The sequence below is a fragment of the Vulpes lagopus genome, chromosome 24 (genome assembly GCF_018345385.1).
Source record: "Vulpes lagopus strain Blue_001 chromosome 24, ASM1834538v1, whole genome shotgun sequence".
NCBI classification, from domain to species: Eukaryota; Metazoa; Chordata; class Mammalia; order Carnivora; family Canidae; genus Vulpes; species Vulpes lagopus.
Genome location: NC_054847.1, coordinates 25769519 through 25785999, shown reverse-complemented (window position 1 = coordinate 25785999; position 16481 = coordinate 25769519). Strand labels below are relative to the sequence as shown.

Genomic DNA, 16481 nt, shown 5'->3' with positions numbered 1-16481 from the left:
TTTTTTTTTTTTCTTGATGAATTAGAAATATAATCACAAATAAGATAATTTGCAAATAAAAGTCGAAATCCAAAATTTGTCATTTTCTTCTTCCTAAATCAAATAATGCCATTCCTATCTCACTGTATTTTAATTAGCAGAGGTTTTTTGGAAGTGGCATGGTACATGCTCATACGATGACTCAAAATGTAACTTGGCCTGCAGTTTTCTTTCGGGGAACAGAACACTCTAATTCAAATCCATTATTAAAAAGCAGATAACATGTGCATTTTTCTGAAATGTCTGTGACTTCACTCTTTTGATTTTATGTAATTATAAGAGAATGTTCATATGTATTTACTTTTCGATTGGCACAGCATTTTAAAACTGAGTGTCTTCAGAAAAGTGCGTATTTTCTTTTAGTTCATAAAGAATATCACTGGTTTATGTGCTCAGAACTTTAGTGAATGTTTTATAATGCGGTCACAGTGCAGTTTATAGCTGTGCTTGGGATAAGAATTTCTATGCATACCCTATGTATGCAGAGGAAAAAAATATTAGGTATTTATTAGATTTTGAGATTTCGAGATTAGTTTAGATTTTGAGATTAATAATTGGTAACTAGATCCCGTGCCTTTTCACTGTGTTATCTTGTATAACTTCTATCAGTTCTCAAGCAAAACTTTGAACTCAGTATTTTTCCAAAGTTTGCAGCTCAAAGTAAATACTTTTCATTTAAACTAATTTCAGTCAACATAATAAAATAGGGAAAACATCACCCACTTAAAAACAGCTTAAATTGCATGTGCTTTGTCACTGTAAACAAACAAGGTAAACATTGACATAACTTCAAATTATTCTTGGGTTGAAAAAAATCTGCAGTTCAAAATAAAATTCCGCCTTTGGTCAACATTTTGGATGCAATTCAAAGTTTCTCATAAAATAAACATATTTTAAAGAGTGCTTTGAATTTCACTGTGTAATTTCTAGCCAACAGAAATTACAGTGGTATCTTTAAGGTTTATTATATGTCAGATCAATAGCCATTATGCAGGGCTAACAACCTTCCAGATGCAATTCCTTCCCAATACTTAACCCTTACTACTATGACATGAAAACAAACAAACAAACAAACTTCCCATAGGTGTCCCTTGGGGAAATCCTCTCGCAAAGTGAAACTTTCTTGTTTATTATTTGTTTAATAATAAAAGTATTTTTGGCTGATAAAGTGGAAAATAAGCTGAATTTTTGGGAAGAAAGCTAAATGTTCATTAAGGTAACCTTCGTGAGAATTTTCAGTAAAAGGGTTGGAATAGTTTTGCATTCTGCAAAATCACAAATTATTTTGAAGCATGAGCTTAAAATGAGAATGCCCCATCACAACAGATTGTAAATTTTTTTCTGATGCTTTTAAAAGTGCCTCGATCATTTCTGCGACTAGAATGTTAAAGTTAAGTATTTGCTATTTTATTTAAACATTTTTGAAAAATGAACATTCTGGGGCTTTGCAGCATTATTAAGAAAAGCTGTCCATACTTTACCATGTTGTTACATGTGTTTATCTGCTGATTATAAAATGTGTTAAACAGTATTTTAAAAACAACAAAAAAAATGCAGAGCTGCGCTTTGATTAATTCAGTGAACAAAACATATGCTGCTGGTTCTGTTCTATGAAATTCATATATGATCAATAAAATCTTTTAAAAGAGCAACTCTGGCTGTAAGGCTTGTACTGCCGACCATGTTTTTCGTCCCAGTTAACTCAGGGCTCAATACTGTTAACTTAAGCAAACAAAACCACTTTCTGGCTATGATAGCAATAATGTCTTTTTAATATTTTTTTTTTATCTTCTTTCTAAAATTCCTTTAGGCTGGAAGCTGTCTATTGTGGTTGTTACCCACTTTGTCCCAAAGATTTGGTTTATCCCGAAATATTTCCAGGTAGCTGCTTTAATGTAATTTTCATCTTTGTTGAGATTTAATACATGATTCATGCTAAATTAGAAAGTTTGAAAATAAACTTAGGCAGGAGCAATTGTTTATTTGGCAAGTCAACATGTTAGTGTTAAGGAAAATTTTATGTGTTTTAATACATTAGAGTAAGCTTATATTTACCATCTGTTCTTTTAAGATAACAAAAAAGCAAGTTTTCAAATAGCATTCTTCATTGTTAGCATACACATCCCATAATGATGGATTTTTATAAGCAGGTCAGTGTTGCTGCAATTGCTTGCAGATTTTTTTTAATGATATACACAGAGAAAAATCAAGGACTGGAAGTCACACCAAATTATTTAAACAATTGACTAGTTAATAATATGCAACTGTTGTTACAGGGTACATACGGCTATAGTACCAGTTCTTTGAAAAAAATTCTCATCACTAAATATATCACATATGCATTGTGTTACATTAGAATAATGTATTTTAATCACCCAAAGGAGATGTCTAAACAGCACAACTACACAGTCTTATTTAGCATTAAACATCCTTGTGAGCTGAGGTAACCTTATAAAATCATGCTTAAATAATGTAAAACACGAGGCAGCACAGAGCAATATGCATTTTTAATTAGTAAAGTGACTAATATCGAGTGTGTGCTTTGAGGTTTTTGTTTCATTAAAAATGTATCTGTTTTTCCTGCAGCTGAATATCTGTATTCTACACCTGAACAGCTTTCAAAAAGGCTCCAGAATTTCTGCAAGAGACCAGATATTATAAGAAAACATCTTTATAAGGTAGATATTGAGGCGAGATTTACGTGGTATAAATGCCATATTGAAGTACAAAGAAAAATCTTTAAAAAAAACATTTAATTAACATACTAATGTTTAAAGGAAACATGCTAGGGAGGGATATTAGTTGTTACACTAACAAGGATTAATTAAACTGGATGCCAGTTGTATTAACCTAGGTCTTATGAAATACGTGCACTTAATGCATGGTACATGCTTTTTTTTTAATTTATTGTTTTCTAAGATGACTGTCCTTTACATTTAGCCCCAAGAGGCTTATAAAAATGAACCTAGATTAATGTAACTCATTAGTTTAAAAGGAAGTAAAGGAAAGATTCCACAATTATACTAATGAGGATAAGCCTTTCTTCCCATCATAATGAAATCTTCAGGCCTCAAAAATTCAGGTGAATGACATCCATGAAGTTTGGTGTTCATTTTTTAACTACTTTGAAGATGATCTTCAGGAATCAAATGCTTCCCTTGTCCAGTTTAATAAAATGACCGAAAAATCCTCAGTTTGTTTGGATTGAGACAGCCAGTCTCCTCTCTGAATGGCAAAGGCAAGAGGAGAATAGTTTAAATAGCATCATCAGGCAGTCCCCTCATTCATTATCTTTTTTTTCCCTTGTTTGAATCAAGAATTTTACATTGTTGAAATCACAACACAAAGAGGCCCTGCTTAAAGTCTAAGTAATTGAACTGGGATAAATCTGCTTTACGACTTTGGAAGGTGGCTCTAGGCCATGAGTAATATACCTTGTTATATTCTTTGAATGTAGCGTCTTCATTTTACATAAATTCAGTACAGTTTACAATCTAGCAGTTTTATAATCCAGTATATTTTAATTTTCCTGTGTTAATGTATAACCTTCCTCCATGAAATACAGTTTGCTGGCCTTTTTTTCTCCCCTTTCCCTTTTCATGGCCTAAAATACATATTTACATAGCGATACATCAAAACAGGACTTTGTTTCTGCAGGAAACAGTTAAACTTCAAGAAAACGGGAGAGAACCAAAAATGCAATTTAACACCCAATTTCAAGCTCATTATCTTTCATTGTCTATTAACTTGGCAATGGTTCAGAAGGTAGCTCATAATAGTTTAAAATGCTGACTGAACAGTTCCGGGCTCCAGTATTAGTCCTTGAGTCAATACGATTGTACGTATACAGGGGAAGCTTCACAGACAAAACAGCCTTCCAAGCTTTACATCCAGATTTCCTCGTTTGGGAAGTTCACTAGTGCTCTGGTTTGTATAAAATGTGAATCGAGTCGTTTTCCACGTGACAGGCTATGGAAAGGTGCAGACGATGGAAATCGGAGAAACAGAATAAGTATCTATGCAAATGGCTTCATTTTCTGTATATGACACAAGGATCTTGTCAGTGAGCTCACCATCAAGTCACTGATTCTGTTCTTCCCTCCTGGTGAATTTTTGGGGTAGTTTGGTTTGTTTTTCAGTTTTATTGAGACATAACTGGCAGCACTGTGTCAGCTTACAACGTACAGAATAATGACTTGACTTGTCCACATACTGTGGACTGGTTACCAATATCAGCTTAATTACCATCCGTCATCTCATATAGATACAAAAAATGAAAGAAAGAAAGAAAGAAAGAAAGAAAGAAAGAAAGAAAGAAAGAAAGAAAGAGAAAAGAAAGAAAAGAAAAAGAAAAGAAAAGAAAAGAGAAAAGAAAAGAAAAGAAAAGAAAAGAAAAGAAAAGAAAAGAAAAGAGAAAAGAAAAGAAAAGAAAGAAAAGAAAGAGAAACTAAGAAAGAAAGAAAGAAAATGTTTTTTCCTTGCAGTGGAACTGGTGAGGTATTCATAATGGTATTTCCACTATCCAAATTTATCAGTTTTTAACTTTGCTTCAGGTTAGGCCTCCTCATCTCTGTTAGTGTTCGTGGACAAGTTTTTAACCATTTCAGAAGTTACTGCAACAAGTTGCCTTGAGTCACAAAAGAAAACAGACCTCTGGTTGAAATATTTTAATGCAGCTACTTCATAACATGGCTGTAATTATTTATTTGACAAACAACTTTTGGAAAAACTCTGAAACAATGTCAGCTTAGTGGTAATGCTGTCACTGTATCAAATTATGCCTCATACCCCTTAAAAGATAACCTATGCCTTAAATGTTATTTCATACTACTACTTTTCACACATGTGTTTGGTCTGTACATCTTAAAGTGCTCCATCTCAAAGTTTTATAAATTAGAATTTTATGCATAAGCATTTATAAGAATTCATATGCATGATTCTGTTTTATGTATTTTTCTACTGTGGATTTTTTTTCTATAAATCTGTTACACACTCTCAGATGTGTCCTCATATATAGATCATGATGATACTGTATCTAAATATTAGTCTTAAAATTAATGAATTAGTCCAAAAATTATAAGTAATCTAGCTTTAGGAAGCATTCGTCCGGAGAAACTGATGACAACCATAGGAAGGGCCACAGGGTTATTGTAATATGGTTATTGTAATAGGATTTAGAGCCAAAACAGAAAGAGAATGCCTTCTAAAACTTTGTAAATAAGGCATAATAAGCTATGGTATTTTTCCACCTTATGTTTTATAAATATACACATTTTCAGGTAACATTTGCCTTCACTAAATACAAGAGAACTAACCCCCACCCCCACCCTAAAGCAGTATTTTCCTCACTTTTCTTATGCAATGGAAGAGTCCTTTGTGTGTACTGTTAACGAGAATGTTGGGGGTTTTTTTTAGACTTATTCCATTGGACAGTGCTGTTTTGCTTTTATAAAACATATGCTTCTAAGATCTAAAAGGATAGAATGTCACTGAATTCTTTAATTTGCTCCTTTTACATTTTTACACCTTACTCTCTTTTTTTGTCAAAAGTTTACATTTTAAAATCATCTCAACTGCTTTTCACATAGGGTTCACTTTAGGATAGGATTTTTCATATGGATTCACACTTAGAAATTTAATGACTAGAATAAGGCTACTAACACTTGGCTTTCTTCTCACATGAGACATTATACTTTCAATATGAGTGAGAGTTTGGGGCTATAACTTGAAGCAGGATTGGAAACAGAATGCTAGTAACTGAAAAGCAGAAACAGAATTGGATACTTTTTTTTTTTCTTAAAGTGACTCTTTCTACTACAGAACACTGTTGCCCATGACTTCTCACCTGAAAAGGTTTCACATTTGAAATGTTTAAATTCCTCACATGCATGCAAGTATGTTTTCCCTCTCTCTCTCTCTCTCTCTCCATCTCTCTCTCTCTCTCTCTCCCACACACACACATTTTTTAAGATCTTTCGTAAGAGAAATCCAGTGCATGCAGAAATTAAATGTTTCTTAATCATTTTTAAAAAATTAGAAACCCTTTCCTTAATTTAAAAAAATCTAACCATTTCTTTCAAAAGTTTTCATCGAAGTTTAGTCACTGACTACAGCTTTCTCGTACTTTGAGGACACTTCCCTTTCTGAGTAGGTCAGACACACTGGCCACATACTTGTCACAACAGATCCAAAACAAGGTTTCATTTCATCCACGACAGGGAGCTTTCTGCGACTCCCAAACCTAACTTGAACACACGATTCTAGAAGTAACCATAAAATAATTAGCCACGGAATGACTTCTTACACTAACAGTACTTTTTCCCTTTTCCAGCCCACGTAAGTCTAACACCATGAAGTTGTCTTTTTGCTTCATTTTTACTATGGAAATTTACTTAGAATTCCCAACAACTTTTTGAGAGTACCTGAGATTTCTGTAAACTTCTCATTGTTATTGGTTAAAATGTTTTAGAGAAAAAAAATTATGGACGTGATCTTGTTACCAGCACTGAAGAGAGCACAGGGCGCAAACGGGGCACTTGTATAAAGTGAATACCGCCCAGACTAATGGGATAGACCTTCATTCCCATCCTATTCCATTTACTTTTATTTACAAATCGAGCAATATTTTGTGTTGAGAGAGAGAGAGAGAGAGAGAGAGATGCATTCGCTCTTGTGCTTCTGAGAGACCTGTAGTTTCTTAAGATTTTTCAGATGATAAGTGCTGATTTTTTTTCTGCTCTCCTCTTCAAGTTCCTCAACATTCTAGAAACCTTCATAACCTGCTCTTAATTGGAGGACAGAAGAATTTTCAGATTTCTGCCTCAAAATGATTCCAAACAATGATTAAGCCTACAGTTCAGATCCAGTGCCCAGAAAAGCCATTTGTGGTTGTCTTAATTATATCAGGCCCTATCTCCCCGAACCACAGCCAAGCCACTTTGTTTCCTACGTGAGGCTGGTCACTTTTTAGTCCCCTTTTAATTTGAGCTTATACTCTAGATGTCAAGAAGGTGTTGCTCACTTGTATTAACACCCCTCCAACGTCATGACTTTTTTCCTTAAAAACGAAAACTTGAAAGCTTGTGACATTTTTTAGAACTTCTAGAAATCTCTCAACTGCACCAGCACAATTTAAGGCAGCTTCTTTCCCTGTCTCCCTCCTCCTTGGTCTTCTCCCCCTTCACTTCCTTCTGCAATTTTATTTGGTTTGGCTTTCCTTTGATTTATCTAAGCAAAACAAAAGCAAAATAACCTTTAGCACAATGGATATACTTTGGATGATCAAGATCATCCAAGTTAGACGCTTTGGCATCTTGTCCTCCTCTGCTACTCATTTGCAGCCTGGCTCTAGGTGAACTTCCAAACCTCTCTATATGATTCATCTGTCAACCCGGAGGAATTTCCCTCCCCCCCTAAATTCTTAATAGCATTTCCCCCCCGAGGTACTGCTATAATGAAATAATAAATATAAACCTGTTGGTAATCTCGAAGCGCTTTCTACATTTCACGTAACAGTAAAGGCATTTCTCTGGTGCCTTAACCACTTAAAAGTAAAATTCGCATCAGCCAAAACATGGGTTAAGAGTGTTGTGTATCTTGTGTTTATGAAAGTGAAAAGTTGGATGATAAACTCGGAATAGCCACCGCCCAATGACATAAACCAGGGAATATGTGTGCAGTGGAAGGCACCCATTTGCGAAAAATCGGGAGCCTTCCCCTAAGGTGGAGAATACAGTTCCACTTTACACCAATCAGAAACTGGGATTTCCCGGGTTGATGAAACTCGAGAACCATTTACTTGGTGGCTTTTTGAAACCTAATTGACGTAAGTTATGCAAATTTGCAATATGAATTTTGAGCGTGCTTTAGTCTTTGGGTTGTTAATGCTCCTTCCTTGCTTTCTCTTCTCTCCCTCCCCTCACAGGGCGAAACGACTCCTTTCTCCTGGGCAGCCCTACATGGGAAATTCAGGTCTCTGCTTACAACAGAACCTAGGGAAGATTTGTGACAGATGGGGCTAAGTCACAAACTTGCAGCCTAAGGCGGAATCTGTAGAACTTTCCAGAGTGTGCCCATATTTACCTGATCAGAGAGAAAAGAAAATCTGCAGAGGAAGCTGAGCCTGGCTGCTTGTCATAGCTGACACAGAGCCATCTGCCACAAACCTGTGGCGGCTTCAGATCTCCCATCCCTGCCACCACCCCAACTCAAATTAAATACAGATTCCCAGAGACGTTATGATGGTTACACATGTCCTCGGCATCACATGGAGGAGACTGTTCAAAAAAAAAAAAAATATGTGGCCTGTTGTATAACCGCACTCATGTATCCCATATGTGGTGCCACATTGAATTTCCGGTTGAATCCGTTTTTATCCTTTGTACTGGATGACATGGTGCCTGAATTCTTTCTTTCTGCCGACGCGATGGCAGCCAAACTGCAGCTTCAAAAGCTCGCGCTTGGCTGGGTTTCTGCCCAGGTTGCCAGGTTGTCGTGGAGCCTCCTGGTGTCCTCGCTGGGCCGGGGCGTGAGCGGGGGCCGGGGGGCTCGAGCACGGTCATCCCAGCGAAGGGACGATGCTCCGGCACCAGGGGGCTGTAAGTGAGGGTCTTGATAAGGGGTCCGGCAGGTAGTCCCATGACTCACTGAGTCACACTGGCATCTCACTGATTTAAAGTTGCGAGATAAACAGCTGTCATTCGGACAAGCATGGGAAACACATTCGGTGGGGCCACCTCGCCCAGAAAATGAACACTGAGATACTTGCTTTAATTTTTTATTTTTATTTATTTCCTCCCCCCCCCACCCCCGGGGGTAAAAAAACCAGAGAAATCAAAATACCTCTACCAAAGCAATGATTTTGATATAAAGGTTCCCTCAAAAAAATTTGCATCCAGCTACAAATATAATCTTTTCAAGATAAATCACTTGTGATTCCAATAGTCAAGCTGCTGTATTTGTTGATATAAAGATGTTTTTGGAACGGCTAGATTGTAAAATAAATTTTTAATAAAGTGCCGACTGCAATTTTTAATTAGCATATCTCATTTATGTGTAAGAGTGTACATGTCTCTGTATGTTTCTCACCGAACGCTCTCTCCTTGTGTCAGAGACAGCGAATACAATTGTCTCTTTTCCGGATGTACGAGGATCTGTTTTGCAAATGTTTGTAAGATATTATGACATTTCCAAGATTTTCTTTGCATTCTGGAAAGCAGGAGGTAAACATTTGTAGTCATTAAGGTAAAGTCTGTTGATAAACCATCTTCTGTTTACTGACAGGTAAATTGTAACTTTCCTAGCTTTTGAAAGGAATAACTTTTATACACTGCGGAGAGTGAGGAACAGCCAGGGAGAGGAGGGAAGACAGGGGCCAAGCGCGGCCTTCTGGCTTCCAGAAGGACTGAGTGGTCTAGCAGGCATCCTAGATAGAGCAGGCAATGACTCAGAAGTCCAGTGGGGGCCCATTTGACAGGCGGCAAAATCGTCAGCAGGAAACAGATCGAGGTCAGGGAGCCAGATGGAGGCCTCAGGATAGAGGCAGTCCTGCAGGTCAAAGAAAGGAGGAATTCAGAATCCATCGGGCCTGGGAATTTAAAAGCAGGAAGAGTAAGAAGCAGAAATAACAAGCCCTATCTTTGCAGATAGTCCTCTCCGTAAGCAGCGTGAGATCCGTAACGCGTGGTGGGACATCGCAGCACTGGCTTCGAGTCCTATCAGTTGTGGGGAAGTCACTGAACAGATTACCTCCTCACCCATAAAACAAAGGGCTCAGGGATCATTTCAGAAGTGCCTTCCAGTCTGAGACTGGGGAACCCGGAATCTCTCAGGTGAGCTCCTTTTGAGTGCACACGTGAAGATGTAAATATGCCTGAGAGGTTCTTAGACTCTTTGGCCAGGGTTTATCATCTAATGAGATGAACTAGACCAGTAAATTGGCCTCAGTCAGAAGAATGCCATGTCACAGTGATGTCTTCTCGAAATAATAATATAATCTCACAGCCAGGAAACGGTGTTTAGTTTACTGGGTTGTACTGTCCTGAAAATTATGGTCTCCCATTTTGTAGAAGACGTGGTTGAAAGTTACCTGTGTATGGAGGTTTTTTCCCCGTATGCCCATGAACTCAAGTCAGCTTTTGTCTTTAGCTGTATTCCTTCTAGAATAAAAATTTACATTAAAGGTGTCACTTCTTAAAAACTGCGCTGTCAGACTGGGTATTAGTGCACATAAACAATAAAGAGCTCCGTAAATGTGTAATTCTTAGCATTTGAAAACCTGAAGTGTGTGCGTGTCTGTGTGTTGTACGCTCCTCAAATCCATGATACGGTGGGATGGGATGTTATTAAGTTAACCCATGTTTCATTGAAGTCACAGGATAATTGCAAATACAAGCTGACTTTTTAATTCCTATTTCCCTTACTTTGAATAAAGAGATCGAACCCTCCCATTATTTCTTATTTTGAGTATGGCGGTTGAAGATTTTGATCTTTTTTTTTTTTTTAAACAGTCAGTTCTGTTGATTTTATCTTTTAAAATAAATCACTAAGCCAATTTCAATTTTAATTGTTTTAAAAGTCTGCTCGTTATCAAGACCTTGGTACGGTGTCCGGAATGCTTGCCATGAACTCACCTAATCTGTGTTTCTGGCTAGGTGTTTCTGTAATAAATAGCAGGGCACCTAGCTCTTAATCTATTCACGTAAACCGTGTTGATCGGGCATGGGTCAGGAGACCTTTGTCAAAAAAAAAGCTCGTGATTTAATAAGCAGCCTTCAGATACGGCTAGGTTTCAATGCCCTGCTGTGGCTCTCAAGTCTGTAGACACGCCACATGAAGATGGCAGCAGAATCAGTAAGCCGATGGAAACTCGCAGCCGTGGAGGGCTGTACAGATTCATTTCAACACCTTGAAATGCATCTGGAAGCAAAGATTTCATTTTATGTTGAAGGTGTTAATTATATTTGATATTTTTAAAAGTAAAATCTGTTTTTGAGAAAGCATCTGCTACCCAGAAATATTATGAGCCACAATAAAATTTTCAGTTAAGTCTCAAGATACTTTCTGCGGGTGATAGAATCAGTTTTCAAACGATAGTCCATGCTGTCTCTTAATGTTGACATATCCTATGAGTGTCATTCTTCTATTGACTATTGACAGGTATCGCCCTAAGTGCCTTTCTGTTTCAGTGGTGAATTGGGTGGTCTTTGGTATCAGACTTGATGCTTAACAATGAAGAGGGTATATTATAAACCACTGACATGTTTCGTTTTAAAATCTGAATTGAGATACGGGACAACTAATGGCTTCTATATACCAGACCCTCCCTTCAGAGCTGTTCATTAAAATATGACTAGGAAAGTCTAAAAACTTCAAATAATTCTACATGCTGCTCAAAGCTATGTATATTGGTGATTAAGATATAACAACAACAACAAAAACCATGGGGGTTTACACCAAATTTACGATAAATGTTAAGTCAGAGAAGTGATAGTAGAAAGTATAGACATGTAACGGGGAGAGGCACATTCTCACAGTGGCTGCTGGCTTATTTCTAAAGTGGGGTCATCCTGCCCAAAGGCCATTTGTACTTTTTGAGTTTTTCACATGTCTTACATGTTATTATTGGATATGTCTTCTGATAAGAGCTATAAATACTTTGGTTAGTTTTCCTACTTTGCCTTCCTTAACATTCCTTAACTCTAGACTATTGATCTGGTCAGAAAACCATTTCCCTTCAGATGGTTGGAGAAACTGCCCTAACTGCCAGTTTTGCATGAGAAGACTTTCCCCTCAACCAGGAGCCCAGGACTTACCCTGAATCCTGAAACAAATCATACTTTGAAAACGGCTGACTTGATCCTTGGGTCCCTTTTTCCTGGGGCTGCTGACCACCACTTCTCATTAATTCCTATAACATTACAAACTCAACATGGAAAACCATAGTTCTGTAAACTCCCTTTTGAAAGATAATGAGAAGAAGATAAAGGGAGATGTTACATGAGCCAGTCTTGACATCTTGGAAAATTCAAGCTGTGTGGTGCAGCACAGAGCTGTCTGAGCTCCTAACCACACTCCCCGCCTCCCATACTGGTGCCCATTCCCTTTCCTCCTCAGCGACAGGGTCAGTTGCCCAACTCTGTCCTTCCTTGGAGTCCATGAGAAGGAGCTTCTTCCCTCATGGTTTTGGAATTCCCTAGCTGCATAGGAGGTACGTATGACTTCAGAGACTGGGACCCTTGCTCACCCTACAGCCCGTTTTGCTACAGTGGAATTTGGGGTCAGTGTCTTCAGGGATCCTCCTATTATCATTACCTAAGTGATTCCCTCTTCTCTCTTGCAGCTCTATGGTTATGAGTTTCAACCCTAAGACAGGATCATAATTCTTTTCATAAACGGATAGAAGGAACTGATGATTCGTGGGAGATGATCTAAGAGGCTTTGTTTTACTCTCCTCAATTACTGCATTTAAACAGTGGACCTAAGGTGATGTGCTGGAAGCCACTTCTGGGAATGCTTGTGTGATACCTTTCTCTAAGAAGTTGAAATCCTTTATATTTAAAAATTTAATATTTCCATTATTTCCCCAATGAGAAAACCAAGGGATCATATAATGGCACACTTAGGAGCCAGACTATGTTGTAGAAACAGAGACTTGTTGTATAAGCCTCCCCCCCCCCATGGGGGATAACGTCCCCGTCACCCGTGTGTCTTTCAGGAAGCACCAAGGTCAGTGAGCATGACTGCTGGACCCCTAGGCAAGGGAGTGCTGAGGGTAGCAGGGGGATGCTTCACGACCCACATGGCTGGTCTTAAAAAGAGGCATGAGAGACCATGTCGTGAGGCCAATGTTTTAAGTGTCTGGATTATTACTATTATCGCACAGGCCTCAACAGCCACCATAGGCCTGCCACTCCCTGTGGTCTTTCCACTCAGCTGCCCTTATACCCGTAACTTTCCTGGCCCTCCTGGTCAGCATTTGTTTTTGAAACCTGTGGGGAGACTGAGGCCCTAACAAGAAGCCGAGTTGCCGTGGCTCCCGTGCCAGTAGAGGCAGGTCTAGAACAACCTCGGGCAGAAGGCTGTGGTCAGTCCAATTGGTCGAGACCACCATCCCTTAAAGGAGGAGAAGAGGCAAAGCTCTCTCTCCACCCTCTTCCCCTCTTTCCTCCTCCTGCCGCCCTTACCAGCAGAGGGAACGTGGATTAATCAGTTGCCAGGACCTGTCCATAGACTGGTTTTGTGTCACTCGTGGTCGCATTTGTATTCCAAGTGGCCACAGGGGAAGAATGTACAAGAATCCATTCCCAGTACTGAAAATCTCAGACTGTGGCACGTGTGAGCCTTCGAACAGCCGAACCTTCTATGTGGCCTTTGATGGCATACGGCGGTGACGGTCCTCCTCCACGCATCGAAGGCTGACCCTTCCTGCGGCCCCCACGATCTCACCGGATGCAAAGGGCCGAGGACAGAGGGAGCAGGTGCATGGGCGGCAGGAGCACCTTTAATTGTGAGGCAAAGGGAGTGCTTCCTCTCATCCCAAATAGATAACCCAGAAATTACATCCTGAAACTTATTTCCCCGGAAAGAAAAGGAAGGGGAGGGATAACTGCAAAAGAAGATCCTTCTAATATGGTATTAGACTGTAATTCATAGGGAAATTTATGCCTGAGATATGAATTTCTGAAAATAGGGGTTTTTTTTTTCAAAGGAAACACTGACACATCCTTAATTATAGAGTAATAAATACCAATGGTATATTATCTTCTGATATTTCCTTACACAGATCTCAAAGCATGCAGCTGTTTTTGAAAACTGATAATCAAGTACAATATCAGTATATCACATCTTGTGCTTACAACACACCCTTCAACCAGACAACCTCACGGAGCCCGAAACAGTGAGTCCGGGGCTGCTCATAGCACAAGCCTAACTGAACCAATTAGCCTCGAATCATAACGTTAAGAATCACAGTCGCACCGAGGTGCCTGTCCTTGCCAGGAAAAGGCAAAGCGCATGCCAAGGAAAAAAGCCTCTGCTTCAGGATCATGGAGGCAGCTCTCAAAAGCCAGAATAACTTAATGATCAATCAGAAAAATCTAGAGCAGTAACTCCTTAAGTGAAGGATACATAAAAACTGTACAAAGCATTAATAGTGCATGGGGAGGTAGAATAGGATTTTATCAGAAAGTCTGAGGCTCTTAGAAAGCTCCATGGGCTGCTTCCAATCCAGGCAGCAAAAGACAGACAAACATGGTCAAAGAAAAGTACGTGGACAAATGCGGGGGGCAGGAGAGGAAATGAAGGTTACACAAGGCCAATGTGATTCAGAAGGAAAGGGAGGGAGGAAAGCCGAAGGAGCCAGCTGCAATTACTAAATGTTACATTAGCAAGAGCTGAAATTGAGAGGGGGAGGTCTGGGTATTTTACTAAGTGGATTAATGTCCTCTTCTTTGGGTGTCTGAAGTTGCAGATTTTAATTTATTTGGTGCAGGGTTTTATTGTGAAACTCTTAATGGGGTGGAGGGATAAACAGGGACAATTATAAACAGAGAGTAGGAAAGGGGAACATGAAATGGTGTTTTTTTTCTTTTCTTAATAAATTCAACTAAAATAAACACAGGGTTTGAAGCTATGGACAAAGGTAAATAGTCAACAAAATATTTATTTAGTTGACTGTGATAGCACTCAAAGGAGAATTAGAGGTACCAAAAAAAAAAAACCAAGAGAACAAAACGCCCCCAGAAATGCATCAAGCCAAGGATTTTCAGTGGCTTAGGGGCTCTCCTTTCTCCACCCGTTTAAAAAAATAAATCATAACTTCGGCATTTAGAAACCTAGTCATGAACATCATTTATTAATATAAACTTAATCCTGTGCTGTTCTTTGGTGGGTGGTAGAAACATGAACTAAACAACTGGCCTAAAACACAACGATTCTCTCAAATGCTGGGAAGCTATAAGGAAAGAGAAACTCCGGCTGTGTATGCTCTTTCACCTTCTTTATTTTACTGGAAGGATAAAGTCAAAAGGTGGGGAGGGCAGAGCCAAAGCAGAGAAGGCCTAGAAGAAGCTTGCAGGAGATTTTTAAAGTTTTCCTAATCGTGTACTAGGAGATGGGTTTGGGACCTAGTGTGATTTATATCCTTTTTTGACTCTGCTAAACTACTAACTACCACTTCTGGGGAAGGTAGGAAATAAGGAAGGTTCTGTGCCTTCTGCAACTGAAGAGACCAGGGCAGAAAGTTAACCGTGTCCACACCCTGAGGGTAACTGTCCTGTGGCTGGCAACAGTCCCCAAGAGTTCTGGGTTCAAGCATGTGAGGGGCTGATAACATTAGGAATCATTTAAACTGAAGGTATGGATCAGCAGGTATTTATTTGAGAATCACTGACATGCAGCTCTGGAGCTTGAGCGCAGAGAGCGTTATTTGGGGTGTGGGCAAATCACTTCTCTGGAACCACATGAAAAGACACTTTGAAAAGAATTGTAGAATGCTGGGGCGGGGGGGTATGACCCTGGTGAAAAATACGAATAAAAAAAATGGAAAAATATCCTCTACAGAGCAGAAGATGTGTAAGATGACCGACCCAACAAGGTGGCCTTGTTGCCTTCCACCTGCTGCATCAATTCTATCAGTAAACAGATTCCCAACAAGGAGGCGAAGGTCCATGTCTAAAGGTGACCCAACAACCAGAGGGAAGAAACACAGAAGAGGACCTGGCGGTGGGACAGGGTGGCCCCCAGAGGTCACCTAACTGCAGGGTCAGAAAGGGGGGCGCAGAACTAGAGCTTTGTGATGTGAGTAGATGCTGGACTCAACACTTCTCCATGGATGGAGAAGGCCGGCTGTTGCGGGGTCACCGCCTGTTCTGTGATGCTCCTTGACAGCCAAGTCCTGGAACCACACACCTCTCCCCGTTCTCCCCTGGAGCTGCAGGGCCAAGGTGGGGACCTGTGCTCTCTGGTGCTGGCTGCCTCGTTCCCTGCCTTTCAGGCGGCTTGGCTCTTCCCCTGCATTTCCCAGGCTGTGATAACAGGCCAGGAAAAAAAAAAAAAAGGAATCTACAAAACTGAAAAACAAAATGTGTGTGCGCGCGCGTCCGTGTGCGCGCGAGCGTAGGATTTCGGTGGAGATCCTGAATTGCAACACTCTAAGCACCAAATTCTGAGACTTAAAAAGTATGAGCAATGGGGTTTTGAGGAAGCAAGATGTGCTGGAGCAGAGTATTCATGGTCCTGGGGGGGGGGGGTCCCCAGGAGCTGTGCAGCAGCGCCTGTCCTGGAGCGTGCAGCTGCGAGCCGGGCCCAGGCCCCGGGCCCCAGGCCCCGGGGGCGCGGCCGCCTGCACCTTCCCTTGGCACAGATGGGGGCCCCGTTCCCACCCTCGGCGTTGAGCGCCCCTCGGCCGCGGCCGCCAGCTGCCACACGGCAGGTGCACGCCC

At 40.0% G+C, this 16481-nt stretch overlaps 1 protein-coding gene across 13 annotated transcripts in view; it reads left to right on the top strand.

Moving 5' to 3' along the window:
- GTDC1 (glycosyltransferase like domain containing 1) overlaps window positions 1-9073 on the top strand; it is a 387156-nt gene extending 378083 nt beyond the window's left edge. For 12 of the 13 annotated variants that reach the window (XM_041739303.1, XM_041739297.1, XM_041739301.1 and 9 more), the window contains 3 exons: window positions 1850-1920; window positions 2626-2717; window positions 7964-9073. In XM_041739303.1, coding sequence (XP_041595237.1) covers window positions 1850-1920; window positions 2626-2717; window positions 7964-8047 — 247 coding nt within the window. In that variant the 3' untranslated portion in view covers window positions 8048-9073. The remainder of the gene's footprint in view (window positions 1-1849; window positions 1921-2625; window positions 2718-7963) is intronic. The other variant, XR_005985414.1, reaches the window with a different exon arrangement.
- Window positions 9074-16481: the final 7408 nt, after the last annotated feature.